The sequence below is a fragment of the Lycium barbarum genome, chromosome 9 (assembly GCF_019175385.1).
Source record: "Lycium barbarum isolate Lr01 chromosome 9, ASM1917538v2, whole genome shotgun sequence".
NCBI lineage: Eukaryota > Viridiplantae > Streptophyta > Magnoliopsida > Solanales > Solanaceae > Lycium > Lycium barbarum.
The window spans coordinates 7,810,183-7,837,811 of NC_083345.1; the positions used below are offsets into that span (position 1 = coordinate 7,810,183).

Genomic DNA, 27,629 nt, shown 5'->3' on the forward strand with positions numbered 1-27,629 from the left:
GTTGTGGACAGTCCTTCTGTGCCTATATCAACTGTGCTCTGAGGGACTGAATCAATCACAAGCTCAGCCTGCTCACCCATGAGAACTAGCAAAGAAACACTGGTGGCCTGAGATGTACGAAGGGTCTCATCCCTACTCCGGGTGATATCACACACCTTTGTTGCGGGGAGAGTAACTACAAATGTATCAATGTTCCTCACCTGGGCCAACCTACATAACTGCGTGATAAGGCACGGGAATATCAAGGTTGTCGCCTCCTGTGGTACGCCTGCCCGACTGGCTCTACTAATCAGATCACCCATATTCATTGGGTACCTGGTTAGCATAGAAGCCACAACCACTGCTCTGTCCGGCGTGACTATATTATTTTCTCCCGTGGGCATAACCCGATATATGATGAAATTCTACCAAAATTTAGCTTTCAAGCTGATATCTGCCTTAAGAATTTTGGCGGCAAAGTTTCTTGCCCATGGGGCCTGGTCCGCCGGCCCCCTAGCCATCCCCATCGCAAATCATTCCCGTACAGATTGTTCAACCCTTCTTTCAAATTTATCATCATATTCCACTGTGTTTGGTGCCATGAAGTCATCACCAAAATAAAACCTGTTGATTATGCGAGCTGAGATGTCAACATGGACACCCCGAACATACACTGTGTCTAATGGAGGGGCGGCTTTCAAAGCTTTCTTGTTCTTGTGCCGCTGCTCGAGCATTACTCTGTAGGTAGCATAGAATTCCCGAACCATGGATGGGCAATAATCCCCTGGAGGCTGTGTGAATGCCTCAAGATGATAATGCTGGATGAGATCAGTAATCCGAGGGTAGCTCTCTAAGCCGCTCATACTGATTTTTTCTTCTTCCTAAATATTTCTCCTCGGATTACCCCCGCTGACTGTAGTGGCCCCTTTTACATAGTACTTTCGGCACCCTTCATGGGGGAAGCAGATTGCAGCTATCTCCTTCTTTTACAGTCGCAGCCTCTCTTGCTCCTCATCTGAATTTCACTCAGGAGCGGTTGGTTGTTCTGTTGCTGCATCGCTAGAATCAGCGGATGTGGAGAATGAAGTCCCCTCTGTAGACTGAGAGGAGAGTAAAGTGGGTGACTTTGCTTGGGGCGTGGTGGTCTGTTCCCTCGATCTAGTCGTTGGGACTGCCGTTTGACGTTCATAGTCAGAGGGTTCATCCCTAAGAGTAAGGGTTGTTTGACCCCGACCCCGGCCTTTTCTGGGACCACCACCCCGCTTTACTGGAATCTTTGGAGGCATACCGAAGAAAAGAACACACTTCATTGTTAATACAACCATAGAAACATAACAGAATCAAACAAAAGTACAAGACATGCAATAATGTTAAAGCTGCCAGTGGGCCGTCGATGTGCTACAAGAGTCGAAAGGATCGACGGAGCGTCGAAGTTCCCGTCGAATTGATCGATAAGCCGTCGATCTCTTGTTATCCACTGGAAATTTCGCCTAAAAGTCGGTGAGAAAGACGCCCCGTCGATCTCATCGTCGATTTCTTGTTAGCCAATGGAAATTTCAACTGAAAGACGGTGGGAAAGATGCCCCGTCGATCGATTCGACGGGTCGTCGAATCCACCGTCGACATTGTTTTTGTTAAGAACTTTTGATAAGACTCATTCGACATTGAGTAGGACGGTCCGTCGATTGAATCGACGGGCCGTCGAACTGAGCGTCGAATGTTTTCGCATGCTAAAACTACAGATTCCTTACACTTCTTTGGCCGAGCTGCAAATCGTCACGTATGTTGGGGTTACTCAGACTTCACCCCCATGTTGGCTTGGGTTAGACTAGGGAAAACGCTTTGCAGGCAAAACAACTCGTAGGTCATAATGCCCTCCAAGCCATCGTGACACACAATGCCATACTTTGGCATTTCATCGAACAGTTGGTGGGCAAAACAACAACAATCTCATGAATGAGGTGTGTTTGTCGTAATGCCCTCCGACTCGGCTAAAGATCAATGACCCAATCAACCACAAACAAACCAACAAACCACCCCCAGCAAAAAAAACATGAGCCTCCCAGGCGAAAACAAAATGATGCAAAAACAATGAAAACAATCAAAAATATGCAACACAAGCCATGTAATGCAAAAAAACAAAACAACAACAACACAAGGGAGCACACAATCCATTAAGTCACATACCTAACAATAGAATAAGTATGATTTCAGCCCTTTAGAATGGAAAAACACCCGAAGAAGCACACACACAGAGGGACAGAGTAGTAGGGCAGGGGGGAAAGTGGCGGTTGTGGGGTGGTGAAGGGAAGGGGGAAAGGTTATGGAGAGGGGGAGAGGTGGAGAGAGAGAGAGAGAGAGAGAAAGAGAGACGTTATATAAAAAAATTTGAAGCAGTGGAACGGACGTGGGTTATAAACCCACGTTTCTGAACCGTCATGGTAAAAAGGACAGGGCGTCGATTAATTCGACGCTCCGTCGAGTGAACACCCCCTCCCCCTTTTTTTTTAATATATACAAAAAAAAAAAACGCCCGTCGATCTGACCATCGATCTATTCGACGGAGCGTCAAACCTGTCGTCAATTTGCCATTATTTACAGTGACCAATCTTTCATGCGATCCACTTGACGGTGCATTCGACGTCTCGTCGATCAGATCGACGTTTCGTTGAGTGTGTCGTGTAACTGTTGTCCTGGAAATTTCTGGTTTCAACACTTAGGTTCCTCAACACATCAACAAACATTAAAACAACACAACAACAAAAATCAACGGAATAAAAATATATTTCGAAAATGCACATGGGTTGCCTCCCAAGAAGCGCTTGGTTTAACGTCACAGCTCGACGTGATACCTCAATTTCAAGTTCAGGAGCCGTGTTTCAAATGATACCTATCAACCACCTTACCATCATCAATACACCAATGGTAATGCTTCACTCTTTGTGTATTCACTTTAAAAGTCCGAGTGTCATCCTCGGTTTTCACCTCAATGACACTTCCATTTGGGGAAACATTTGCGATTTCAAAAGGACCGGACCATCGAGACTTTAGCTTGCCCGGAAAGAAATTTAGGCTCAAATTGTACAGCAAGACCAAGTCCTTTGGCTGAAAATCCCTTTTGAGGATCTTCGAGTCATGATAGTATTTCATCTTTTCCTTGTACAGTGTTGCACTTTCATAGGCATTGTACCTAAATTCATCCATCTCGTTGATTTGAAACAACCTCAACTTTATTGCTTCATGCCAATCCATGTTCAGCTTTTTCAATGCCCAAAGGTCCTTATGCTCAAGCTCAATAGGCAAATGACATGCCTTCCCAAATACCAAATTATACGGTGAAGTCCCGATAGGCGTTTTGAACGCCGTGCAATACACCCATAGAGCATCATCCAACTTTTTAGACCAGTCAGTGCGATTCACATTGACCGTCTTTGCCAAGATGCTTTTTATCTCTCTGTTTGAGACTTCAACCTGACCACTCGCCTGAGGATGATATGGAGTGCCAACCCTGTGATGCACGCCATATTTTTCAAGAAGGTCAGCAAATGGTTTGTTGCAGAAATGAGAACCACCATCACTAATAATAGCTCTAGGAGTGTCAAATCTAGTAAAGATGTTCTTTTTTAGAAAGGCCTTGACTCTCCTACCATCATTGTTAGGCAAGGCCACCGCCTCAACCCACTTGGAGACATAATCCACTGCAACAAGAATATATTTCAGGTCATACGAGCTCACAAAGGTCCCCATAAAATCAATGCCCCACACATCAAAGAGCTCCACCTCAAGCATAAAATTCATCGGTGTTTCATGCTTCCGACTCATTGTGCCCTGGCGTTGGCATTTATCACAAGAACGTGCCAATATATTCGCATCACGATAAATGGCTGGCCAATAGTAGCCACACTCTAGCACCTTGGCTGCAGTTCTATTTCCACTGTGATGCCCACCAACCGGAGAATCATACACGGCTTCAAAATATCCATCACCTCAGATTCAACCACACAGTTTCTGATCATATTGTTTGCACAAGTCCTGAATAAGTAAGGCTCATCCCAATAATACTGTCGGCAATCTCTCAAGAATTTCTTCTTTTGATATGCCTTCAAACCTTCAGGAACAATGCCAGTTACCAAATAATTGGCAATACCGGCATACCATGGTGCCATATCATTTGAGATTGCCAAGACTCTTTTATCCGGGAAAGTGTCATCATTATCCAACACATCATTCGGTCTCCCTGGTGCTTCAAGTCTGGAGAGATGGTCAGCTACTAGATTTTCTGACCCTTTTCGGTCTTTGACTTCGAAGTCAAATTCTTGTAGCAATAACACCCATCTTATCAACCGAGGCTTAGCATCCTTTTTAGCCATTAAGTACCTCAGGGCATCATGGTCTGTGTGAACCACTACCTTGGCACCCAATAAATAAGCCCGGAACTTTTCAAAAGCATAAACAATAGCAAGTAGTTCCTGCTCCGTTACGGTATAGTTCAGTTGAGCTCCATTTAGCGTTTTGCTGGAATGATAAATTGGGTGCAATATTTTGTTGAGCCGCTGACCAAGCACAGCGCCAATTGCAAGACCACTGGCATCACACATTAATTTAAAGGGCAACGACCAATCCGGGGACACAACAATAGGGGCTGAGGTTAATTTTAACTTCAACTCGTCGAAAGTCATTATGCACTTCTCATCAAAATTGAATTTGGACTCCTTTTCCAAGAGTTTGCACATTGGATTTTCAATTTTGGAGAAGTCTTTGATAAATCTTCTATAGAATCCGGCGTGCTCCAGGAAACTCCGAACCCCTTTTACCGAGATGGGTGAAGGGAGTTTTGAAATCACATCGATTTTGGCTTGGTCAACTTCAATCCCTCTTTCGGAAATCTTATGGCCAAGGATAATTCCCTCCTTTACCATAAAATGACACTTTTCCCAGTTTAGAACGAGGTTTGTCTCCTCACACCTTTGGAGCACCCGATCAAGATGGTCTAAACATTCATCGAATGAGTCTCCCACAACAGAGAAGTCATCCATGAAGACTTCAAGAAAGTTTTCAACCATGTCAGAGAATATCAACATCATGCATAGTTGGAAAATAGCTGGGGCATTGCAAAGACCAAATGGCATCCGGCTGAAAGCGAATGTCCCATAGGGACAAGTGAAAGTAGCCTTTTCTTGGTCTTCCAATGCAATGTTGATTTGGTTGTACCCTGAGTACCCATCCAAGAAACAATAATAGCAGATCAAGCATTTGATCAATAAAAGGCATAGGGAAGTGATCCTTGCAAGATGCAGTGTTCAGCTTCCGGTAGTCCATACACACTCTCCAACCAGTGACAGTTCTTGTCGGAATCAACTCATTTTTAGAGTTAGGGACCACGGTGATGCCCCCTTTCTTTGGCACACACAGGACTGAACTTACCCATGGACTGTTGGCAATCGGGTAAACCACCCCAACATATAGCCACTTAATAATCTCTTTCTTTACCACTTCTTGCATCGATGAATTTAATCTTCTCTGATGCTCAACACTTGGATAACTTTCCTCCTCCAACTGAATTCGGTGCTCACAAATTCCGAAGGGAATCCCCCGGATGTCTACAATAGTCCAACCCAAAGCTCTTAAATGTTTCCTCAAGACTGCGATGAGTCTTTGAGTTTGGCCCTCATTCAGAAGTGATGACACAATAACTGGGAGGGTTGCATTTGATCCAAGAAACACATATTTAAGATGGGAAGAAAGTTGCTTGAGTTCCAACTTCGGTGGCTCAATAATTGATGGTTTTCCTGCAGGAGTTGTTCATTTCTCTAAATCAAGAGACAATTTCTTGGGCTCATAAGAGTAAGACCCCAGATCGGTGAGTGAATTCACTATCTCAATATATCCCTCCATTTCTTCTGCATCAAAATTCACCAAGATGGCCGATAATGCTTCACCCAAGCATTCTTCCTCCATTTTGAATTCTACCGCTTCATCCACTGTCATACCCCATTTTAATCGGGTTAAATCAGAAGTACGACATATTGGAGATTCCTGTTTTTTGTTTGTTTAAGGAGTCGCCACCTAATTATTTACGGTGAATTAGGGCACCTGAAGTTTATTAAAGTAGTTATCTAAAGTTGATATTATTGTAAATTCTACGAAACCAAAAGATTCAGGTAAGGGTTCAATTAGTCTAAAGGGAAGGTATTAGGCACCCTTTAAGACCCATTAACAATGGTTAACCGACCGGACTTATAATTAGTTAGGCTAAGTGTAAATGTAATGTTTAAATGTTTAAGAAAATATCTTATAATATTCCTAAAGTTATTTAAAGTAAAACTTGTAGAAAAATAGTGATTTAATAAAAAAAGAGTTTAATTATAAATAAACCAAAAGAAATGGAATGAGTGATGTTCATATGTATTCTGAATATGAATTACGCCAACTACCGAATTAAAATGTATTTGTAAAGTTATTGTAAAATTGACGTTTTAACAAATGTGTATTTCAAGTGTTCTAAGATAAAAAGAGTAAATGTTGATTCTTTTAATTCAAATATATAGTCATGCTATTTTAAAAATTACTCTGAATAAATGTTATAGATACTATATAAGCAGTTTAGAACATAACTAGAAATGAATGTAATTTTGTGGAATTAACTACCCATAACTAAACTAAAACACTTAATGTTACTAAAGTTTATCTTAATTAACAAGCACAAATGTTAGTCATACAATACATGTTAAATGCACAGAAATAAAATGGAGGAGCAAATAGGTTAAATGGGCTCAGCCCATTTTAAGGACTGTTGGTGCGTTACTATTGCTATTGGGATTCGGCCCAGTAGTATGAACTCAAATGAACCGGTCCATTTAGACTGATTGCTACAGATAGGCTGCTGCTGTTGGGCTTAGCCCAGATTTTTGTCTTCTTAGTTGGCTGCGGACAGGAAAGGACGGGGAGAATTTCATGTTGGGCTTTTAGCCCAACGCCAAATGCGGAAGAAAATGAGTCCCTCGGACTCGTATGCGATAGTCATGCATAAAAATAAAAGGAAAAGGATTAGGAAATGAGCAGATTAAATAAGGAAAATAAATAGACAAAGGTGAATTCTTAGAAAAAGAAGCATAATCAGCAGAGTTCATAGTTGCAGGATTATCTGAAAAGAAAAGTCATCAAAACAACAACAACAAAAAAAGCAGCTAACTACTTGAAAAATAACATAAGTCCAAGGTTCCATTCTTTGAAGAAAAGGACTGAAATTCAATTGTTTTTAGAGTTTTGATGCTAAAACAATACGAGGAAACTAAAGGCAGACATTTTAGCTTCTTTGGACGATGCAAAATTTGTTAATCTCTACTCTGTGCTGGTCCAAAACCCAAGCACTTGACCTTGTGTTTAGTGCATGTAAGTAAGCAAGATTATAGTACTAATATATTTACTGGATACTCATGCTCTAAAGGCTGAAATAGATTTGAATACAACTAAAGGCAGCTAATTATCTCAGAGATTTCAAAATAATGAGGTTGTGCTAGAAATAGAGGCTAACATAAAATTAAACTATCCCATCTCCATGCTTTGAACATGACGTTATCCTAGCTATTATAACTCAAACAAACAGCTGTATAACTACAGCCATATATATACTAGAGTTGAAGGAAAAATCGACTTATTCATGCTCTTTTCATAACTCAAGCAAGGAACGAAAATGGCAGGGAACAACTGTGATATTCTATGGAGATGAAAGGGAACTAGGAACTACAGCACGAATCCATGACATTCGTTAACATTCAGTCACTACCAAAAATCAGCAGCATGGTTTATATACTAACGTCATATACTTTGTTTTAAAATAATCTTGACTCTCGTTTGCATTTTTGAACATGTTCAGAAAATGGGCAGTAGCACATAAGTGATAACTAAACTCATAGTTGAGGCATTACACAGCATAAGTTTAACTTTTAAAGGGTAGTCCATGAACTAGCCTTAACCAAATCAACATTGTGGGATTCCAGATTACCATAGGTATGTCTAGCAAACTGCTTCAGGAACAATTGAAATAAATTCATAGAGACACCCCTCTAACTCAACTGAACCACTGATCGAGTTTAAAATCAAAGAGTTCTACAGGTTTTCCAACCTTAAACTAGACAATGTTAACCTGGATAACTTATACGATAATCAAGTTTTAGATTTAAACTAACACTCATGTCCATACTGATTCTGTTTAGCTACATAATTGTATAACATAGAGGTAGGCAGCAGTAACATGACACAAGTTATATGGACACCAACTATGTTAACTAGACAGCATGAACACATGAAAGTATCGACTGAAAATAGACACTATCAACATAGTCATCCAACATAAGCATACAGATACTCCAGGACTAGCATTACTTTATACCAAGGCATGATCACTAAACTAAACAAAGCCTAAATACTATGCACGGGACTGAACTAATCTACTAATAAAATGGCCATGATAAAACAAAGTCCAGCAAGCAGAGCCCAAGAGCACATAGAGGTCTTGGCAAATTATTATGTAATGACTAGATGCATGTGAAGAGTTATTTCAGATAAGGTGTTACACAAATAGGCAAATAGGCATGAACAGGTTGGGGATACCTAGTACAGGGTTCTTTAGGACATTTTTTAGCTCCGTAAGTTATTGCAAACATATATAGGTACTTAGTCAAGTCGAGTTATGCTTAAGTCCCTTCCAACAGATACACATGCAGTTTGAGTGGTCAAGATATAATAATCAAAACATGTAGGCAGGGCATTCTCAGAGGTGGAAGTTACTGAACAATCAAGCAACAACATTAGGTCATATAGGCTAACCATCAGAATTTAGCTATAAACTCAGAGCAATTTAAGAAACAGACATTTGCAAATAGGTTTCACTGATTCAACTTGCTTTAGAAGAGACTATAAGTGATTTACAACAAGTATTCAGATTATGGCACCTTGTCCAGATCTTAACACATGAAACAACTATGCACTCTGAAAGAAACCAATGTCATTCGAGAAGAAGGAGAGAGACACACAAAATAACAGTAAAAAGTGTTTAATTATGAATTCATTTTTTGCAGTACTGACTCTTTAAACTTCAGCCTAGTGTTGTCAGATTCTCAGAAGCAGAATACCAACATTAGATGAGCTCTAAAATAGTACACAAGCATGCGTATAAAGAGACAACTGGATGTTCATGCTCACATATAAGTTCCAAGTCAATCATTCAGATTTTTTATTTAAATTCCAAGGGTTTAACTCTTTCAATCACCTAATACATACAAGGTTGCTATTAAGAATGCACATAATCAAATAACATTTCACATAGACTCCTAGTTTAGGGACAGTTATGTCAAAAAAAATTCACATGGTCTAAATCAGTACTCAAACAATCATTCTGAATCAATCACTTGAACAACTAAGTCGGATCTCCACCTAAGTATGATAGCAGACTAATCAATTTGATCTCCAGTACATATTAAGGCAAGAATTATATCTAAATATGTTGATGCCTATCATAATTCCCTAACAGAACATGCCACATACATAACTAAATAAGAAATGCAACTACAAATTCAAAACAGATTACATTCATGACAGGATATATATTCTTTGAAAAGATAGAGTAAAAGAGAGATAGTGTCGGCTGCTTTAATTATAACATAATATACCTAAGATATACACACCATGGTGTGTATATCAGATGTGTATCAAATGTATATGTTCTTCTTACCTTGATAACCCACTGTATATCCTATGTATATTCGACTTTTAAATAAGTTCTAAATCCTGCAAATTCAGTCTAAACATCCAAACTACACTAGACATCTTTCAAATTCAATTAACGATTAATATCCTATCCTAACAGCCCCCAAACATCAAACAAATAATGCGACGACAAATAAACTACGCAATCACTAAACATATCGCAGAATAAACTAAAAATCTTAAACAAAACAGAAACTAAAGACCATGAGTAATGAATGTATCGAAGTTTACCTGTTTTGTGCGCAATGAACTGAGGTCGTCGGGGTCTCGAATCTACTCTCTCGTTATGAATAGACCCGAACTTTGAGCCAAACGAGTTCGAACGAAAGTATTGCGGTTTTTTTTTTGTGAACTAAAGTTTTGTATTCACTTTTGGCGAATTGAATGAAAATGCTAGGAAGTAGAAAGTAAAGATTGCTATCAATGGTGTTTGTAACAAAAATACCCCTGCCCAAATGATTCCACCCGGCTTCCTACTTATAAGCTTCATTCTGTAGTAAAGAAAAGGAAAAAGAAGGAGCGTATGAGAGAGAGTAGTGTATGACAGATGCGTGGGGAACAGGAGAGTGTGGAGGTGCAGAGAGAACGTGGGCGTGGGAGAGAGAAAGGGGAGGCAGGAGCAGAGGCGTGAGGGGTGAAAGGGAGAGGGGTGAGCGGCGGAAGTGTGGAAAAAGGAAAAGGGGAGTGAGGGATTAGGGATTTTAATTGTAGTGGGTTGCCGGGTCGGGTAAAATAATGGGCCGGTCCGGGTGAATTTGTTTAAGAGGTGTGGGCTGGACCGAATTAAAAACGGTAGTGGGCTGGTCGGTTTGATATTTAGTTTGAGTTGAAAATGTGGGTTGGGTATTTAAATGTGGGTTGTTTGTTTGGGTAGGGAAATAATATTGTATTTATATTTCGGGTCATTAATTTGGCTGAAAATTGTTGATCCTTCCTCCTCTATTTAATTATTTCCGGGCTTCTAATTTAATAACTGGTACAATATATATTATATGAAGACAATTAATAATTAATATGTGAAAGATAAGGATTTAACAAAGTGTTGTTCTGTAATTAATTTAACGAGTTCAAACCCGAAAAAATGAAATGATGACGAACATTTAAAATTTATGATAAAATAATGCTTGTAATGTTGAAAATAAAAGTAGCGCAAATAATAGTTGTGAAAATAAAGTATTTAGCTTGTCAATAAATTTAGACGCCCGAGTGAATAAGATTAAATAAAGGAGGGACCAAATTGGGTGTCAACATCCACCACATCAATAGAATTAATGACTGAAATACTTTGATAAAGACTAGGTAATTTCATGCCTTTGCTGGCGTGAAAAGTCACCTCCTCATCGTTCACCCGGAACTTGATCTCATTCTTCTCGGAATCCATAAGAGCCCTCCCTGTCGCAAGGAAAGGTCTCCTCGGAATAATGGAAATTTTTTGATCAATAGCACAGTCAAGAATCACGAATCTGCCGGCAGTAGGAATTCCCCGATTTGAACAAGCACATCATCAACTACCCCCACTGGCCTTTTTATCGATATGTCATCCATCTGCAACCTCATGGTAGTTGGCCTTGGCATCCCTAATCCTGATCTCTTGAAAATCTCAAGGGGCATAAGATTATGCTAGCCCCGTTATCACCCAAAGCCTTGGCAAAATCCTGCTGCCCTATGGTGCATGGAATGGTGAATGCTCCAGGATCTTCCCTTTTTTGCACTGTGGTCTTTGAAAGAATAGCACTAACGCGATGAGTGATACCCACAGTGTCGTGTTTCAATGGCTTCTTCTTCTTTGTTAAGAGATCCTTCAAATACTTAGCAAACCCAGGCATTTCCTGGACAGCGTCCATGAAAGGAATGTTCATCGTCAACTGCTTGAGTTGATCATAAAATCGCAAACATTTGTCATCTTCTGTTTTCCTCACTAGCCTTTGAGGAAAAGGCGGTGAAGATTTGAACAATTGGCTCAAAGGGCGTAGAGCGCCAGAAAGTTTTACCTTCCCCTTTTCCTTTTTTTCTCCTTGTGCCTTGAGATTATCAAGATTCTGCTCCTTTTTAGCTATAATAGGGACTTCCTCCTCTGTTTCTTCCTCCACAATATCATCAGATACATCAGGTTGTGCCTCTTCTTCAATAATTGGCTCGAGATCAACCACCTTTTTATCAGCACCTTGAAGTATTTTTCCACTTCTGGTGCTAATAGCAGCTACATGCTCCACAGAGTTTACCCCACTACCTTTTGGATTTGGAACTGCATCACTTGGTAGTTGTCCATGTTGAGGAGTGTGCACTTCTCTGGAAATATCTCTGAATTGCGATTCAAGCTTATGAATGGAAGTTGAATGAGATAGTTGAACCTGAGACATTCCCTTTATTGTGCTCTCAGTTCTGTCCTGATTCATTAGCATTTTCTGCATCATACTTTTCAACTCCGCAGAATCATTAAGCACATTACTAGCAGAGTTGCCAGCTGAATTGTCTCTCCACTGTTCGGAATTTGATGTTTGCCCCCTTGGTGGAATGTAGGGGTTCGAGCTCTTGTCGCTATAATTATTGTTATTGTAATTCCCTTGATTTGGATTTCCCTGATCATTTCTGCTATAATTGTTCCCTTGAAATTGTTGTTAAGGCTTTTGCCATGGGTGATGACCCGGACCTTGATAGTTTTGCCTTTGATAACCCTCTTGCGAGTTGTTGACATAATTAGCATCTTCATACTGTTGTTGCCCATCTTGGTACATCCCCTCAGGGACCTGATACATTCCCTGTGGATGAGGTGGTAATTCCTCAACAACATTTACCCCCTGTGCATCATTTTCTGCCAACTTCTTTGATAATAAATCCACCGTGATTTGCAAATGAGCAAAGGCATGATCTATCTCATGGTTTTCTTTTGCAACGGCAGCTAGTGATGGACTACCATAAGAGAGACTCTCACTATCAGTTGAATGCCAAACTTGATTGTGGGTGGTGAGTTTATCAAGCAAACGGGTGATGACGATAAATGACTTGTCCATGAAGCATCCTCCTGCGGCAGTATTGACAGCAATCTGATTCATTGTATCTAAGCCCTTGTAGAATTTCTCTGTGAGGATAGCATCCGGAAACCCGTGAGTTGGAGATTGAGCTAGATAGTACTTGAACCGCTCCTATGCCGAATATAATTGTTCCCCCGGGAGCTGTTTGAACTCAAAGATCTTATCTCGAAGTTCAGCCTTTTTGCTCGGTGGAAACCACTTCTTCAAGAATGTATTTGCTAGCTCGCTCCAGGTATGAATAGAGTTGCTGGGAAGCTTTTCATACCATTCCCTTGCTTGGCCAGCCAAGGAATATTTGAAGATCCGTAACCGAAGTGTATCAACAGAAATAGCACCTTGGGATTGTTGAGCACACACATGCAGGAAGTTTTTCAAATGCCGGAGTGAACAATCCTCCAAAGAATTTTGGAAATAAGCTTCAAGTTTCAACAGCTGATAGATAGAACTATCAATTTTGAAAGTAGCATTTTCAGTCCTAGGAGGGACCACAGCAGAAGCATAATCAGCTTCATTGATGAATTTCGCAAATATATTCTCATCTTCGTCCTCTTCTGGTGCAGGAGGGTTCACTTGGAGTCCCCCTTGGTTTCCTTGATTTCGATTCGGTCTTCCAGCCATGTTTACCTGGATTGCCACAACAGCAAACAAGGTGTGATGGAATAGAAAAAGTTTTAAAGAAGAGTACGCACAATCAGTAATTTCAAAATCGTATTCCCCGGCAACGGCGTTAGGTGTCGGGTGAACACCCTGTGCTGCCTATAAATCCGCCCCTGCACCCCACAACCACTCACCCCCACCTTACCACACACTACCCCCATCCTCTTCCCACAACCACCCACCCCTCAGCCACCCCCACCCACTATCCCTAACCACTACACAACCCCAACCCCACAACTGCTCACCCCCACCCTACCACCCATTATCCCCACCCTCATCCGACGATCACCCACCTCACACACCCACCTCTCCACCACCCCCACCCACCACCTACTTAGTTCCTATTTTATCCTTTACCCAAGTTTTATTGATATATATAAACTAATTTCTAATTAAGAGTTAAGGGTATTTTAGTAAATGTACAAGTTATTATACAAGTACTATAAAGTCAAACCAAACAATAGAAATGTTATTAAATCACAACAAAAGATACAGTCTATCCAAACATTGTGTTCATTAATACAGTATAATACAATACAACATCATACTGTACCATACCATACTGTACATTAATGAATCACGGGAAACAACCATCCAATTTTATAATTTTAAAACTGGAATCTTCTAGTACCATGTCTAATTTAATTTCAGGTGCTAAATTCATTACCACCAACAAGTTGTGGTGGGGGTAATAAGGTATTATTTCATCTTTATTAAAGATCTAGGTTAAGAGAGCATTTTATCTCCATAATAGGACTTTCCGGCATAAAGCTATAAAGTGGGTAGCGGACAAATAAAATACTAAACTCATTCATTTTCAATTACTAGTATTCGTACCCGCGCGATGCGCGATCAATGTCAAATGGAATTAATCGTAAATTATTACTCAAATCTATTTACAATATGTCTGTATTTCCTTCAATATTTAGACTGATAGTTTTGTAGAGACCACTATTTTATCTAGTCAACTTTTAATACTCCTCCTTTATTTTTCTGGTCAAGTAATATTCTCTTGCATGTAAAGGATAATTAAAGGTTGTTAAAGTGATTCCTTAAAAAACTTTTAGGGTAGAAAAAGAAGTTTGAAATCTAACTTGTATAGCTACTTTCTTTCACAACTATTGGATTTCATTTTTACCCGTTCCAATCCATATTCATATTCTCTGAAAAGAATCTATACTAATAGTTAAGGTTTTCCAATTACTCCTAACTTAATTCCTCTTTATAGTAAAAATATTCATTTTTATCTTTCATTTAAAGAAAAATACAAACTACGTACTTTTTAGAAAGTTTATATTCCAAATTAAATTCCAGCTATTAAAAAAAGTCAATTCAAAAATTAACTACACTCACGTTACTTTAGTGTTCATTAATATCCTCCAAAACATGTCATGTAATTTTTAATAATTCACCGCTTAGTTAAATATCATTTTACGTTATATGCATACGTTATTAGATTTTCTTATAGTTAGTCAATATGTTTATCATATATTTCTTGACATAGAAAAGCAGGAAAAAAAAACTATATTCCATAAATAGTAGAGAAGTGTCTTTAAGCTAATTGATTAGAGCTTGTAATTAGAAAGAAATGAACCTACATTCTTTCTAACCCTTAAACAAAAAATAAAAACAAATTACTTAGATAAGATAAACTAATTGACTTTTGTAAATTTATTTATGTGATTGTAATACATAAATTATTTTGAAGTCCATTATCATATATATTCACCAAAATAACAAACTTGCTCTATCATTACCTTTTTTTCGGAGTTCAAATAATGATGGTCCATTTTCTTAAAGAAAAATCAAAGATGAACCATGAACTTGCACTGAGAAAAAAGATAATGGATACAATATTATACGTATTCATCATTAAATTGTTGTTATTTCTTGTCCCAATACTTGATAAAACCTAGAATTTACTTATTCTTCAAACTCTTCTTTATTGTCTTCTTCTTTTCTTCTTAAGAAGGTGATTTTAGTGCTAAACTTGCGAAGAACGATAAATATGATAAAACATCAATGCTTAAACTCTAAGGATCGACCTCAAGTAATTAGATACCGAGAACATTTTCTGAACTATTTTTATCCAATAGGTTCTTGATAAATCTAAAAAGTAAAATAAAGCAGGAGCTAAAAAATAAAGAAGTTTGGTTAAAAATAAAAAGGATATGCAGTAACTACATGAGTATAAAGCAAACTTTAAAAATTAATAATAAATTAAGAAAAATAAAGTAAGAAAAGAACACCTCACCTTGTAGGCTCCTTGGTAATTAAAAAAAATGTGAATGAAGAATTCCGAATTGAATTGAGTAATCATGTCACATAATTTTCTATTAGGTCAAAAACAATTACCAACAATGGAATTTTGTATTGCTAAAATGTCTGCTTAATGCATTATAAGAAGCAATGCACTTTTATTCATTATATAGCTACGTTATTTTTGAGTGGGTTTTGAAACACGCACCTCTTATGACTGCAAAAAAATCACTTTATTTATCTACCCTCATTGTTTTTTGCACACTTGATCATAATTTAGTACAAATTTTCAAGCTATAAGAAAAGAAAAGTAACCATTCAGCTAACTTTTAACATTGAAGAATGTATAAGCTTAGGAAATTATCACGGTTAGCAAAAAAAACTAACCACAAATAAAAAAGATTACCTTTTCATTTGAAAACACCACCAAAAATCCAAGATCAATTATGTTTTTTTTTTTTAAAAAAAAAAAGGTATACAAAAAAAAATAAAAAAAATCTACACCTTGTAAGTCTTAGGACACAAACAATACATGATGGGGAAAATATTTTGGCATTTACATGATATTCCAAAGCCATTTCAAATAAAAAAGAATAGAAGAGTGATGTTTTCAACTTGAAGTTTTTTGATTCATCACCTCTTCCATGTACATTTCCTCTGCCATTGGCTTCCATATATATAGTTGAACTTGAGCATTCATGAACCAATTGAACACCTGCATTTCAATAATAGTATATATATATAAGTTAGTATCATGGAGAAGATAAGAACACACGGAGTTAGATATAAAAAGAAATAAGGTTTCTTTTGATAAGTGCTCTTAAGATAGTGAATAGAGCCATATAAAAAAAATCATCTTTCAATAGAGCCATATATTAAAAACAAAATCCTCTTTCACCACTGATAATAATAACTCTTCCGTCTAAAACTTGATAGGCATAACTAAAACTAATAATCAACGACAAAAAGAGAGAAAAGAAATAGCCCTAAAAAAAGTGTGTTGCTGAGGAAGCATATATAAGCGGTTAAAAGTTGGAATTTCACAACAACTCCAATTCATTTAAACTCAATTCAAAAACCATACCAAATAATAAGCTATCAAGTATAAAATCTGTTATTTTTTTTAAAACAAAAACAACGTAGTGTATATCTAAAAGATAGATCCTAAGATCCTTCTTAATCCTTATCTTATAATATAAATATGACTACAATAAAATATAATGCCACTAAGGACATTTTTATGATTTAATTGCTATATTACTAAAATTACTTAAATGAAAATTTATTTTGATTTAAATTTAGTCTATTGCTCCGAAGCTTATCATTAGTCAATATACTATATTATTAAATAATATATTTCTTATTTCATAAATAAATTTTTCTTTTTTTAAACTTATATGTGCTCGTGAAAATGTTTTCATTGCATCAAGTTATCAATTAGCTAGTTTTTTAGTACTATTATTTATTTTTATATGTACTAATTCAAAAGAATGGAGTCAATAATTTTTGTATGGGATTTCAAGCAATGCAAAGTAAAATTTAACTACTTTGCAATTCCAATACCTTATTATCAACTTTCGTAGTAAAATCAGTTCTCTAATATTTATTTAATAATTTTAAATTTGAATTGAGTGTGTGTTACCTTTCAATTTTAAAATGGTATCTTTCAATACAAATTCAAAAAGTTTATCTTTCCGTTATAAGCTTAATTTTTCTGAAAAAATATATATTAATGAAGCTATGATGGATAACTACTACACCTAAAAATACCATGTTCATAGCTAATGTATATATGGATTCTGCTTTATCCTTTAATTTAAATTTCAAAAGGTTCATCATCAAATTCAAGTTTAAAATCTTTTAAAATGATATCTTTCATACAAATTCAAAAAGTTTATCTTTCCGTTATAAGCTTATTTTTTCTGAAAAAAATATATATTAATGAAGCTATGATGGATAACTACTACACCTAAAAATACCATGTTCATATCTAATGTATATATGGATTCTGCTTTATCCTTTTAATTTAAATTTCAAAAGGTTTATCATCAAATTCAAGTTTAAAATCTTCTAAAATTCACTTTAAATTATAAATCCTTACAACAAATAATAAATAATAAATATTGTCCTAAAATTGCGAAGTGACTTGTTATTAGCTTGCCACCTGGTTTAATCATATGGCTTGCACATCTCCTATTTTATATACTAGTATTCGTACCCGCGCGATGCGCGGTCGATATCAAAGGAAATTAATTAATAATTTAATATGATTTAGTGTAAACATTTAGTACTAACTGATTTTAAAGACTATCTTAACACCTACACTCAGGTATACATAATGGGTAAATACTTACCCGCACCATACATAATGCTTGATTTCCTTCAATAACTATAAAAAATTACTTGTCAACTATATTGAGATAAGTTTCTATTTACTACTTTATACGTAAATTCTATGTACAATGGAGTACTTATCTTGAATTTCTTAACCTAACATGTTATCTAAATTTGAAAGTAGAAGAAAATGAAAATATTGTTCTTGCAATATTCAGTCAAAGAAATCTTAATAACGCCATATCCCTCTGCAGTTTAGGATGGTGCTCTATTTTTATTATATATTCATTCAAAGAAGAGTCATGAACTAATTATAAACTGATGTGTAATACCTTTTCATTTTGGAGAAGCAATTCAAATAAGAGCCCGTTTGGATTGGCTTATAAGTTGCTTATAAGCTGTTTTCAGCTTTTTTGAGTGTTTGGCTGGTCAGCTTAAAGTCATTTTGTGCTTAAAATAAGCCCAAAAAATTAATTGAGTCCGCTTGACTTAGCTTATCTAAAATAGCTTATGAGCTGAAAACAGCTTATAAGCTGCTTTTTTAAGCCCATCCAAACAGGCTGTAAATAGTAAAAGAATTGATAGTACACTTTCACTGTACAGGATGATACAGTACCTCTTCACCATGGTTAAAAATTTCGTTTCTAGCCTCATAATTGCCTATCATAACTTTAAAAATGTTCAATAATGAGGGAAAAGGATATGGCTCTCCTCCAGTGAGCCTTCTGTCCAGTTCCTCCAGTTGCCCTCTGGATTTTTGACACCTGGCACTTACTAAATCAATTGGCTAATAATCATTCTATCAATCCAATCACTCACACGCACTAATCAGCCCCTTTTATGTTTTCCCTCCCAAGTCCCAATCTACATTTAAAAGAACGGAAATTACATAGAGAGATCCCTGCTGCTGCAATATTGATGCACGGAGCAAACTGGGCTGCAATATGATCACTACATTCCCATATTCATTTTATTGTTGCAGAGAAGAACCTTGATTTGCTGAAGGTTTAGAAACTTAAATATTTGTGTGTTCTAAAACATTTAAGTTTGTAAACCTTCAGCAAATCAAGATTCTTCTCTGCAACAATAAAATGAATATGGGAATGTAGTGATCATAAAAGGGGCTGATTAGTGCGTGTGAATGATTGGATTGATAGAATGAATATTAGCCAATTGATTTAGTAAGTGCCAGGTGTCAAAAATCCAGAGGGCAACTGGACAGAAAGCTCACTGGAGGGGAGCAAGATCCGAGGGAAAAAAGGATCAACACATTGAAATCCATAAACATAGAGCTAGATTAATAATTTTCTAAGACCAAATTGCCATGAATTTTGTTTTGCGTTGCCTGAAAAGAGAAGGGCCACTTCTTGCTTCTTCATATTAGCAAACACATAGCTATCTATCACAAATAAATTTTACAAATATCATAATATTTGACTGATAAAATAAAATAAAAGATCTATAATAACCTTAGTCTTTCCTGTTATAAAGATTTATATTCGCAGACATTTCTCCATCACGAGCATAATTTTTAGCATCATACATTATCACCTGCCAAAGATAAAGTTGATTTTCTTGTATGACAATTGTATCTTCAAAATGTTCATGTATTTATCCATGAAACTTTAGGTGTGAAAATCATTTTCACCCCCAACTCCCCCAACTTTGCTTTAAAAATCAACCCCCCCCCCCCCCCCCCCGAACAAAGTCAATAGTTCATTTGTAATATGCTTAATTGGAAAACAAATAATATATCTAGGAATATAAAGGTTAGAAAAGAACATGGTTAAAATTTGAATTTTGTTTTTGAATTCAAAAGCTTAGATAAGGATTGATTTGATTTGGATCAAACTCCTCATAATTTGCTTTGGATCACACGATGTATATTTTAAAATCCAAAACAAAATTCCTTAGACTTATTTTTAATAGAAAATTTAACCACACGGTTAAATACTTGAATTTTTGTTTTTAAATTCAAAATCTTAGATAAGGTTTGAATTGATTTGGATCAAGCTCCACATAAAGGGTTTTGGATCACGCAGGACATATTTTAAATTCTCATCTCAAATTCAAATAGAAATACTTAAGCTACTACAACTTAGATTTTATTTACTATTTAGATTTGGTTAAATCTGATTTCCATATTTAGATGGGATGAATTCATCTAAGATGAATATTTCAAAAGAGAAAAAGAGAATAATCATCTAATTTTGGCTTAAATTCTGTATGTTAAACAATTCACTAAATAAGTCGAAACATTAAATTCTAAACCTGGTAAATCTGATGGTAGGTGGTAAAATTTGAAACTTGAACCCATAATGTTCAAATTTTGAATCCGTATCTATTAGAAATTAAAAATATGTGGTAAATGACTTACTATAATTGACAAAAATGTAATGATCATCTAAAAGTTTTAAATGCTAATGTGTATAAGTTAAATCAGAAGTGCTTGGGAAAAAATATAACATGAGATAATCATATATTTCCCAAAAAGAAGCAATATTCAAGATCATGTAAAGCTAAGTTAACAAACTCTCATTCATTTGAATTAATAAATAGAACACAAAATTGAATCTTGTAGAATATTGTGTAGCTTTGTCAAAAGACAAAAGAGGCTAAGTTGTATTATGTACAAACAAATGTGACTATTAAAAAGAGAGTGCTTTAGCATATAAGGGAACTTCTATAGAATATAGACTACCACCTCCATCAGCCTCATCCTGCGGCAAGTACTAAGGTGCCATAATGGATCTCCCTTGTTGCAAATGACCATTGTGAATAACATCAACTTTGGCTGACTTGTTGCACAACTTAGACAGTGATGATGTAACCAAAAGATTTTTGTTAGATAGTATTATATGTTAAGGTTGTAATATAACTAAAGTAGAAGGTCATTTGGTAATAGAACAAATACAATTTACCACTTACCAGGTTCACATAAAAGAATGTATCGACTGGCGTCCCAGCATGCATGATTGCATTCGACATGTATTGTTGCACACACAAACCATTTCGCATCACACAAACCATTTCGCATCTCAAGCGACTGCTGTATTTCATTAATATAGAGATCTGATATGTACAAAGAAGAAAATAAGAATCCACATGTTCCATTAACCAATTGAACAACAAATAGGGCAAAAGTAAATTAAGATACATTAGTCATTGAGGAGATAGGCATCAAAAATGAAGATGTTGTCAGTCATATATATGAGATCTTATTTCGAAGAGCAACACATCTTGCTTTTCCTGCATCAATCTGAAATGTCACAACTATAGACTTCATATCTGCAATGAAAATTGGTGTTAATATTGCAAAAAAATGTATTCAAAACAGAACGTTCATGTGCTCATAATTACCTGCTCGGAAAGCGATAGAGATAGCAATTCCAAGCCTGTTAACCCTCCTTTTATAATAATGATATAAATAGGATTCAAATATTTTATCTTCAATTCAAATTCAAACGTTTTTTTTTTATCTCAATCGAAATCTATCTAAGATTTGTTTATCTCAATTCAAAATATATTAGCTGTCAATTTAAATAACATATATTTTTCCATATTAAAATGACATAAGATTAATTTTGTATCGACTGCTAAGCTTTAAAAGATTTAAATTGATACATACGGTTTGGAGGATCTTTTTAAATAGGACTCTTCTATTGAAATTGTAGAAATTTGATTAGAGATTGATACGGTTTGGATTTAAAAAAATAAATAAAAAATTAGGACCATTTTATTGAAATACATCCTAGTTCATTGAATAAAAGAACGTAATAATTTTTGAGATAACATAAGGATGCAAATTTGGATAGCTTGCATTTGAATTTTTAACTTTATTTTCTAATATCATTTAATAGATAAGTAACCATAATTTAAAAAATAGGTTTAAAGGAGTTTAATACTAAGATAATCAATTTGGTTGAATTTTCGGATTATCTATAAAGAGTCCTTCTTGATAAGAATCCCGGATTAACTTTAAAAGATGTAGCTACAATTCAAATTCATCACTAATCAACTTTAAATGATATATATTTTTAGTTTGAAATGTCTTTTTTTGAATTCAAGTTTATTCTTATTACATAATCAAGTTAACTTTGTCTTAAAATTGTCAAGTGGCTTGTTTTTAGCTTGCCACTTAGCTTAACCACATTGCTTGTACCTTTTTATATATATATATATATATAGATATAGAAGATATGAAAACTTCAATCAAACAATTGAAAACAACGAAAAATGACCAAACTTCAATCATTTCCATTTCTGACCTTTGCTAAAAAGTTATCCCAACCGCACACGTATCTTTGCATTGTTGAATATTGACTAGATAAGGTATAGCCCGTGCAAAGCACGGACCCAACACACACCATGCATGTAATTTAAGGTGATCATATAAAAGCTTTAAAATCTTTCTTATTTAAAGTTTAACTCTTAATTAGTTTGTTCTTTTTTTAACATGATGCATGTAAATTAAGGTGATCTATATATGGGGATCTTAATTAGTAGCTCCATTGCTTGGCTACCTGAACTTTCACTTGGTTGGCGAGAGTTCGATTCCCCACCTTGTAATCCCCCCCAATTTGCACGATTGCCCTTATTCGGGGGTGGTCTTTAATTTTTGTCATTCGCCTAGAAATTCATGGGTTCCAGATTCGAACTCCCGCTCAATCAAAAATTAAAAAAAAAAATCGCAAGGCAGAGTGTCGTAGCAAAATAGGCCTATTCAGGCAAAAGAAAAAAAAATTGCCTTAAGGCAGACTTTTGCCTCAACCCAGTGTGACTTACACTTCGTATCCCAAAACCAACCAAAACGAACACATGCATGGATTTAGTTGTACAAATGTGGAAGCGAAGAACCCGGACGACATACCATTTTCACAACATCAATGACCATCAATAGAAAAAAAACTCAAATTTTGAAAGAGTGTGGAATATGGAGAAGCAACTCAGTAAAACATATATATATATATATATATATATATATATATATATATATATATATATATATATATATCCGATACTGAAAGACGAAGAAGAAAAAAGCACAGGAAAAAGTTTAAAAAACTCACCCGAAGAGATAGATGGAACTTCAAAATAGGGAAGGAATAGCGATTAGCAATGGAGAATTGTGAAGAGAACTGCAATTGGCCAGCGGAATTATCAATTCATCCAAAATTTAGAATTGAAAAAGTATGACATTACCTTCCAGACATGAACTGGAAAGTTGAAAAGCATACCTATGAAGAGAACTAAAGAGTTCATTGATGAACACCGGATATCTTGCGTTGGAATGCTAAAGACCAAGACGGATGGTTCTAATTAGGTTTTGATAATTATATATATATTTTTAATTTCTCATTCGATGTTTGATATTTATTTTGAGGACGGATTAATTTAGACTCATTCCAGGACGTCCTATTTTGGAGTAACACGCATCCTACTAAAAGTCTTTTTATATCTAGGAGTTGAATTCAAAATCTGTAATTAAGACGAAAAGGTACTTGTTACTCCACCAGAATCTATAATGATTTTTGATAGATATTATTCTTTCATTTTTTTTCTTTTATTGTTCTATTAGTACAAGTGAATTTCCAAGTACATATAGTCAATCGACACACTATAAACGAATTCCTCATGGTGAAGTAATTACAAGAATTTTTGGGTTTGCAAATAAGTTAAACATAAAATTAAGAATAAGTTGATTAATAATGTACATCAATGTATTTTTATAAGCATTTTGTTTGGTCTAAGTAAAAAGATTTGTCGATTATATTATTAGTTGTATAATCATATGTGATTAACAAAATTAGCGTTAAATAATTAAAAATCAATTTATAGATACTAATTTTATTTTTCTCTAATAAAAACAATTTTAATTAATAAATTTTGAGCATAAGCTATATCAACTATTGATACTTTTATTTATTGTATCAGATTTTGATATTTTGTTCTAATATTATGTGTATTTTTGTATTTATTATTGGCTTTTTGTTTGGTCTAAATAATTTTTTTTATCGATTATAGGTTTAGTTGTAATGATATATGATTAACATAATTAACATTAAATAGTTAAAATTAATCTATAGTTACTAATTTTATTTTTTCTCGAATAAAAATAATTTTAATTAATAAATTTTGAGCATAAGCTATATTAACTATGGATACGTTATTTTATTGTATCGGATTTTGATGTTTTGTTCTAATATTGTGCGTATTTCACAAGTTAGATTAGTTTTTATTAATACATAATCAAAATATCTTGCAAAAGAAACACATAGAACGTTTGATTTAGTTCATACAAATAGTGAAATTAATTACTAAAAGGGTAAACCTTCATTTGGATTTCAAAAATGTTATGCCACAATATATTTTATAAAATACACCGCAAAATATAAATAATGTATATTCATGTCATAAAAATAAAAATTATTCAACCTTTCACAATATTGTATATAGTCAAATTGTGGAAGTACAAAGAATACATAAATGAAATCAAGAAGACTTGAAATTATGTGAAGCATAAAGAATATAGTGAAAAGTAAAAGTGAAAAAAGTAACACGTGGTTAGAGGCATAATTACATGCTACTTGAAAAATGTTATTTATAACGAAGACAAATAATTTGGGGAAAATATTGTTTAACTTAAATCACTAAATAGGAAGGGTGGGAAGGAGTGCATTGAAGAAGAGAGTGGTGGAAAATGGGGTCCACAGAAGATTTAATGGAAATACCATAAATATTGGATGTAAAATTTCAATATTACCCTTGATTGTCCACCTTTCACTTTTCCATATAGTATAAATTCACATTGGTTATGAGCATGAGCACTAAGCCACTAACTAATAGAAATAGTTGCTCAGGAAACTTAGCCTTGTTGAAATAAGAACAAATATGTCCGGAACTGCAGATTCTCAAGCTGACTTAACAATGGATTACGATCCATTGAAGGAAATAAAAGCTTTTGATGATACAAAAGCTGGTGTGAAGGGACTAGTTGATGCTGGAATAGTAGAAATACCAAAAATTTTCATTAGGCCACCTCATGAACTTGCTGAAGAGTTGACGCAGGGAAAGTCAACTCTACAGGTTCCAGTGATAGATCTCAGTGGCATAGAGATTCAAGATCGACGTAAGAAGATTGTCGATGAAATAAGGGAAGCATCAGAGAAGTGGGGATTTTTCCGACTGATAAATCATGGGGTTCCTCCAAGTGTTTTGGAAGGAATGATTGATGGGATTCGTGATTTTCACGAACAAGATGCTGAAGTGAAGAAAGAGTACTATTCGTGCGATGTAGGGAGAAATGTTAGATACCATAGCAATCCTCATATAAATCAAACAAAGACTGCAAAATGGAGGGACACATTGAACATTTCTACACTAGCTTCTGGTCACATTGAACCTGAAGAAATACCAGCAATTTGCAGGTAACTATCCATTCTTCTGCATTTGAATCGCAATTCTATGTCAGCCCTGTTCTAGTTGAAATTGGTTAAGTAAAGTTCAGAACTATTGAATTTTAGCAAGGCCAATTGTATGTTTTATGTTCTGGCTTTGTAGAAAATCGAATATGAGCAGAGATGTTAAGTATTACAGTATTTAGCTGTTTTTTTTCCAACATGGATTCTTCTTATCGTCGTAATCTTGGATGCTTTCTGGGTGGAATTGCTCCATCGATGTTACCAAATGAACATACACACCGGTCTCACGTAACGTCCATAGCACAATTACGGATTTGTAGAGGTTTTTAGGGATTATTTACGCTTTCATTTCCTTAGTTAGAATCATATACATGTATACATACCTCTTATTCTTGGAATATCACTAGGAAATTCCTCTGTTGTCTCGTATATAATATTTATGGTATCAAAGCCGGATGTGGTTCTTCGCCCGAACCTGGTTCTTGGAATATTTTGATCCAACTTTATCCTCATGAAGCAGTTAAGATTAATCAGTGATGCTGCATGCTGAAATCTTTGGACATAGGGAATTCTACACATCTAGGTGTTTCTCTTTCAGTAAAGGCCACAATTCTTTTGATATGGTAGATCAGAATATCTTAAATCTTTTTGAGTTCTGTAACTTTGTATCTTTGGTATTTTCCTAATATCCAGGAAGACATCTCTCGAGTACATAAATCATGTGATGAAACTTGGGGAAATTATTCTTGGCTTACTATCAGAAGCTCTTGGGCTAAAACCTGACCATTTGAAAGCCACAGAATGTGACAAAGGACAAGTATTTGTATGCCATTACTACCCAGCATGCCCTCAGCCAGAGCTAACTCTTGGTGTCGCTAAGCATAAAGATCCTGCTTTCCTCGCCTTTCTGCTGCAAGATCAAATTGGCGGCCTTCAAGTCATGCATAATAACCAATGGGCCAATGTTGAACCGATTGAACATGGATTGGTTGTTAGTATTGCTGACTTTCTTCAGGTTTGCAATAAAATACAGCTTTTTTTTTTCTCATTTATCTTCAATTTTTATGAATTTGTTAGTTATCTCAGTCTGATTTTGTAACAGATCCTATCAAATGACAAGTTTGTAAGTGCAGAACATAGAGTTGTAGCGAATAAGATAGGACCAAGGATATCAGTGGCAAGCTTTTTCACCGGTGTTTTTGAACCTCCAAAGATGTATGGTCCAATCAAAGAGCTCATATCAGAAGAAAACCCCCCACTATATAAAGAATTTCTTGTGAGCGATTACATCACGAAGCTTTCCTCTAAGCCACCTGATAAGTCTGGTCTTGATCTTTTCAGACTGGTATCGCCTAGCAGCAGTGAACATCTGTATGGTCCTTCTGAAAACACTATAATCATGTGTACTGGTCAATGAAAGTTTGTGATTTGCTGCACATTAGTATACATAACAATGTCAAAGTTTTTGATTTGCTGCACAGTAGTGCTTTACCAATGAGTAATTAGCTAAGAGCACTTGCGTTCTCCTTTGAACTACTAGAGCACTTCTTGTCATGAAATTCGCAGCCACCTGTTTGCATTTTCTTCTATTTGCACCAAATTGTTTGCTTCATTCTCTGTGAGCATGGTCTTTAGTTCAATCGGTTATGAAGCCGTCAATATACCATCCATGTTGAGTGTTCTGCATTACCAGCTACTAGCCTATTACCGATTATGTAAGACATGAAGACATTTTTAACCTCATTACTAAGATATCTTTTGGAAAGGGAACTGCGAAATATCACTCCAGAGTGGTCGCAAAAGATTGGAAAAGAAAAAGAGTGAATGGAAAAGAGAGTATTTTACTATTGTGTACCATGTGAAGAGATTGAATAGACCTCGTTCATAGGGAAGTAAAATTTTCAACAGATGATGATGACTTTGGAATAAACAAAATGACATTAAAGATCATAAGATTTCTAGCAGTTAACTAAGATTACATGGATCAGATGACCAACTAGCATGGAGGAGGAGTCAGGCAATGTTTTCTCGCACTAGTAATACACTCTTGAACATTTTTTGACAATAAGCAAAGATTAATGAAAAGGATTTACCAGTATTACTACAAGTTTTTGGGGTTAAATTTTAGGAATGGTTTTGTGTTTGTTTCGAGTGTGCTGATTTACCCGAGAAATCTCAA

General features: G+C 35.5%; 1 protein-coding gene and 1 non-coding gene across 2 annotated transcripts; both read left to right on the forward strand.

The window, feature by feature from the left end:
* Positions 1-12,846: 12,846 nt before the first annotated feature.
* Positions 12,847-12,952, forward strand: LOC132612480 (small nucleolar RNA R71). The gene has a single exon (XR_009571836.1). It is a non-coding gene; the product is annotated as a small nucleolar RNA R71 (small nucleolar RNA).
* Positions 12,953-24,846: 11,894 nt separating this feature from the next.
* Positions 24,847-27,032, forward strand: LOC132611006 (1-aminocyclopropane-1-carboxylate oxidase homolog 1-like). The gene is made up of 3 exons (XM_060325416.1): positions 24,847-25,456; positions 26,144-26,465; positions 26,553-27,032. The coding sequence occupies exons 1-3, from the start codon at positions 24,921-24,923 to the stop codon at positions 26,865-26,867; spliced, it is 1,173 nt and encodes a 390-aa protein (XP_060181399.1). The 5' UTR covers positions 24,847-24,920; the 3' UTR covers positions 26,868-27,032.
* Positions 27,033-27,629: the final 597 nt, after the last annotated feature.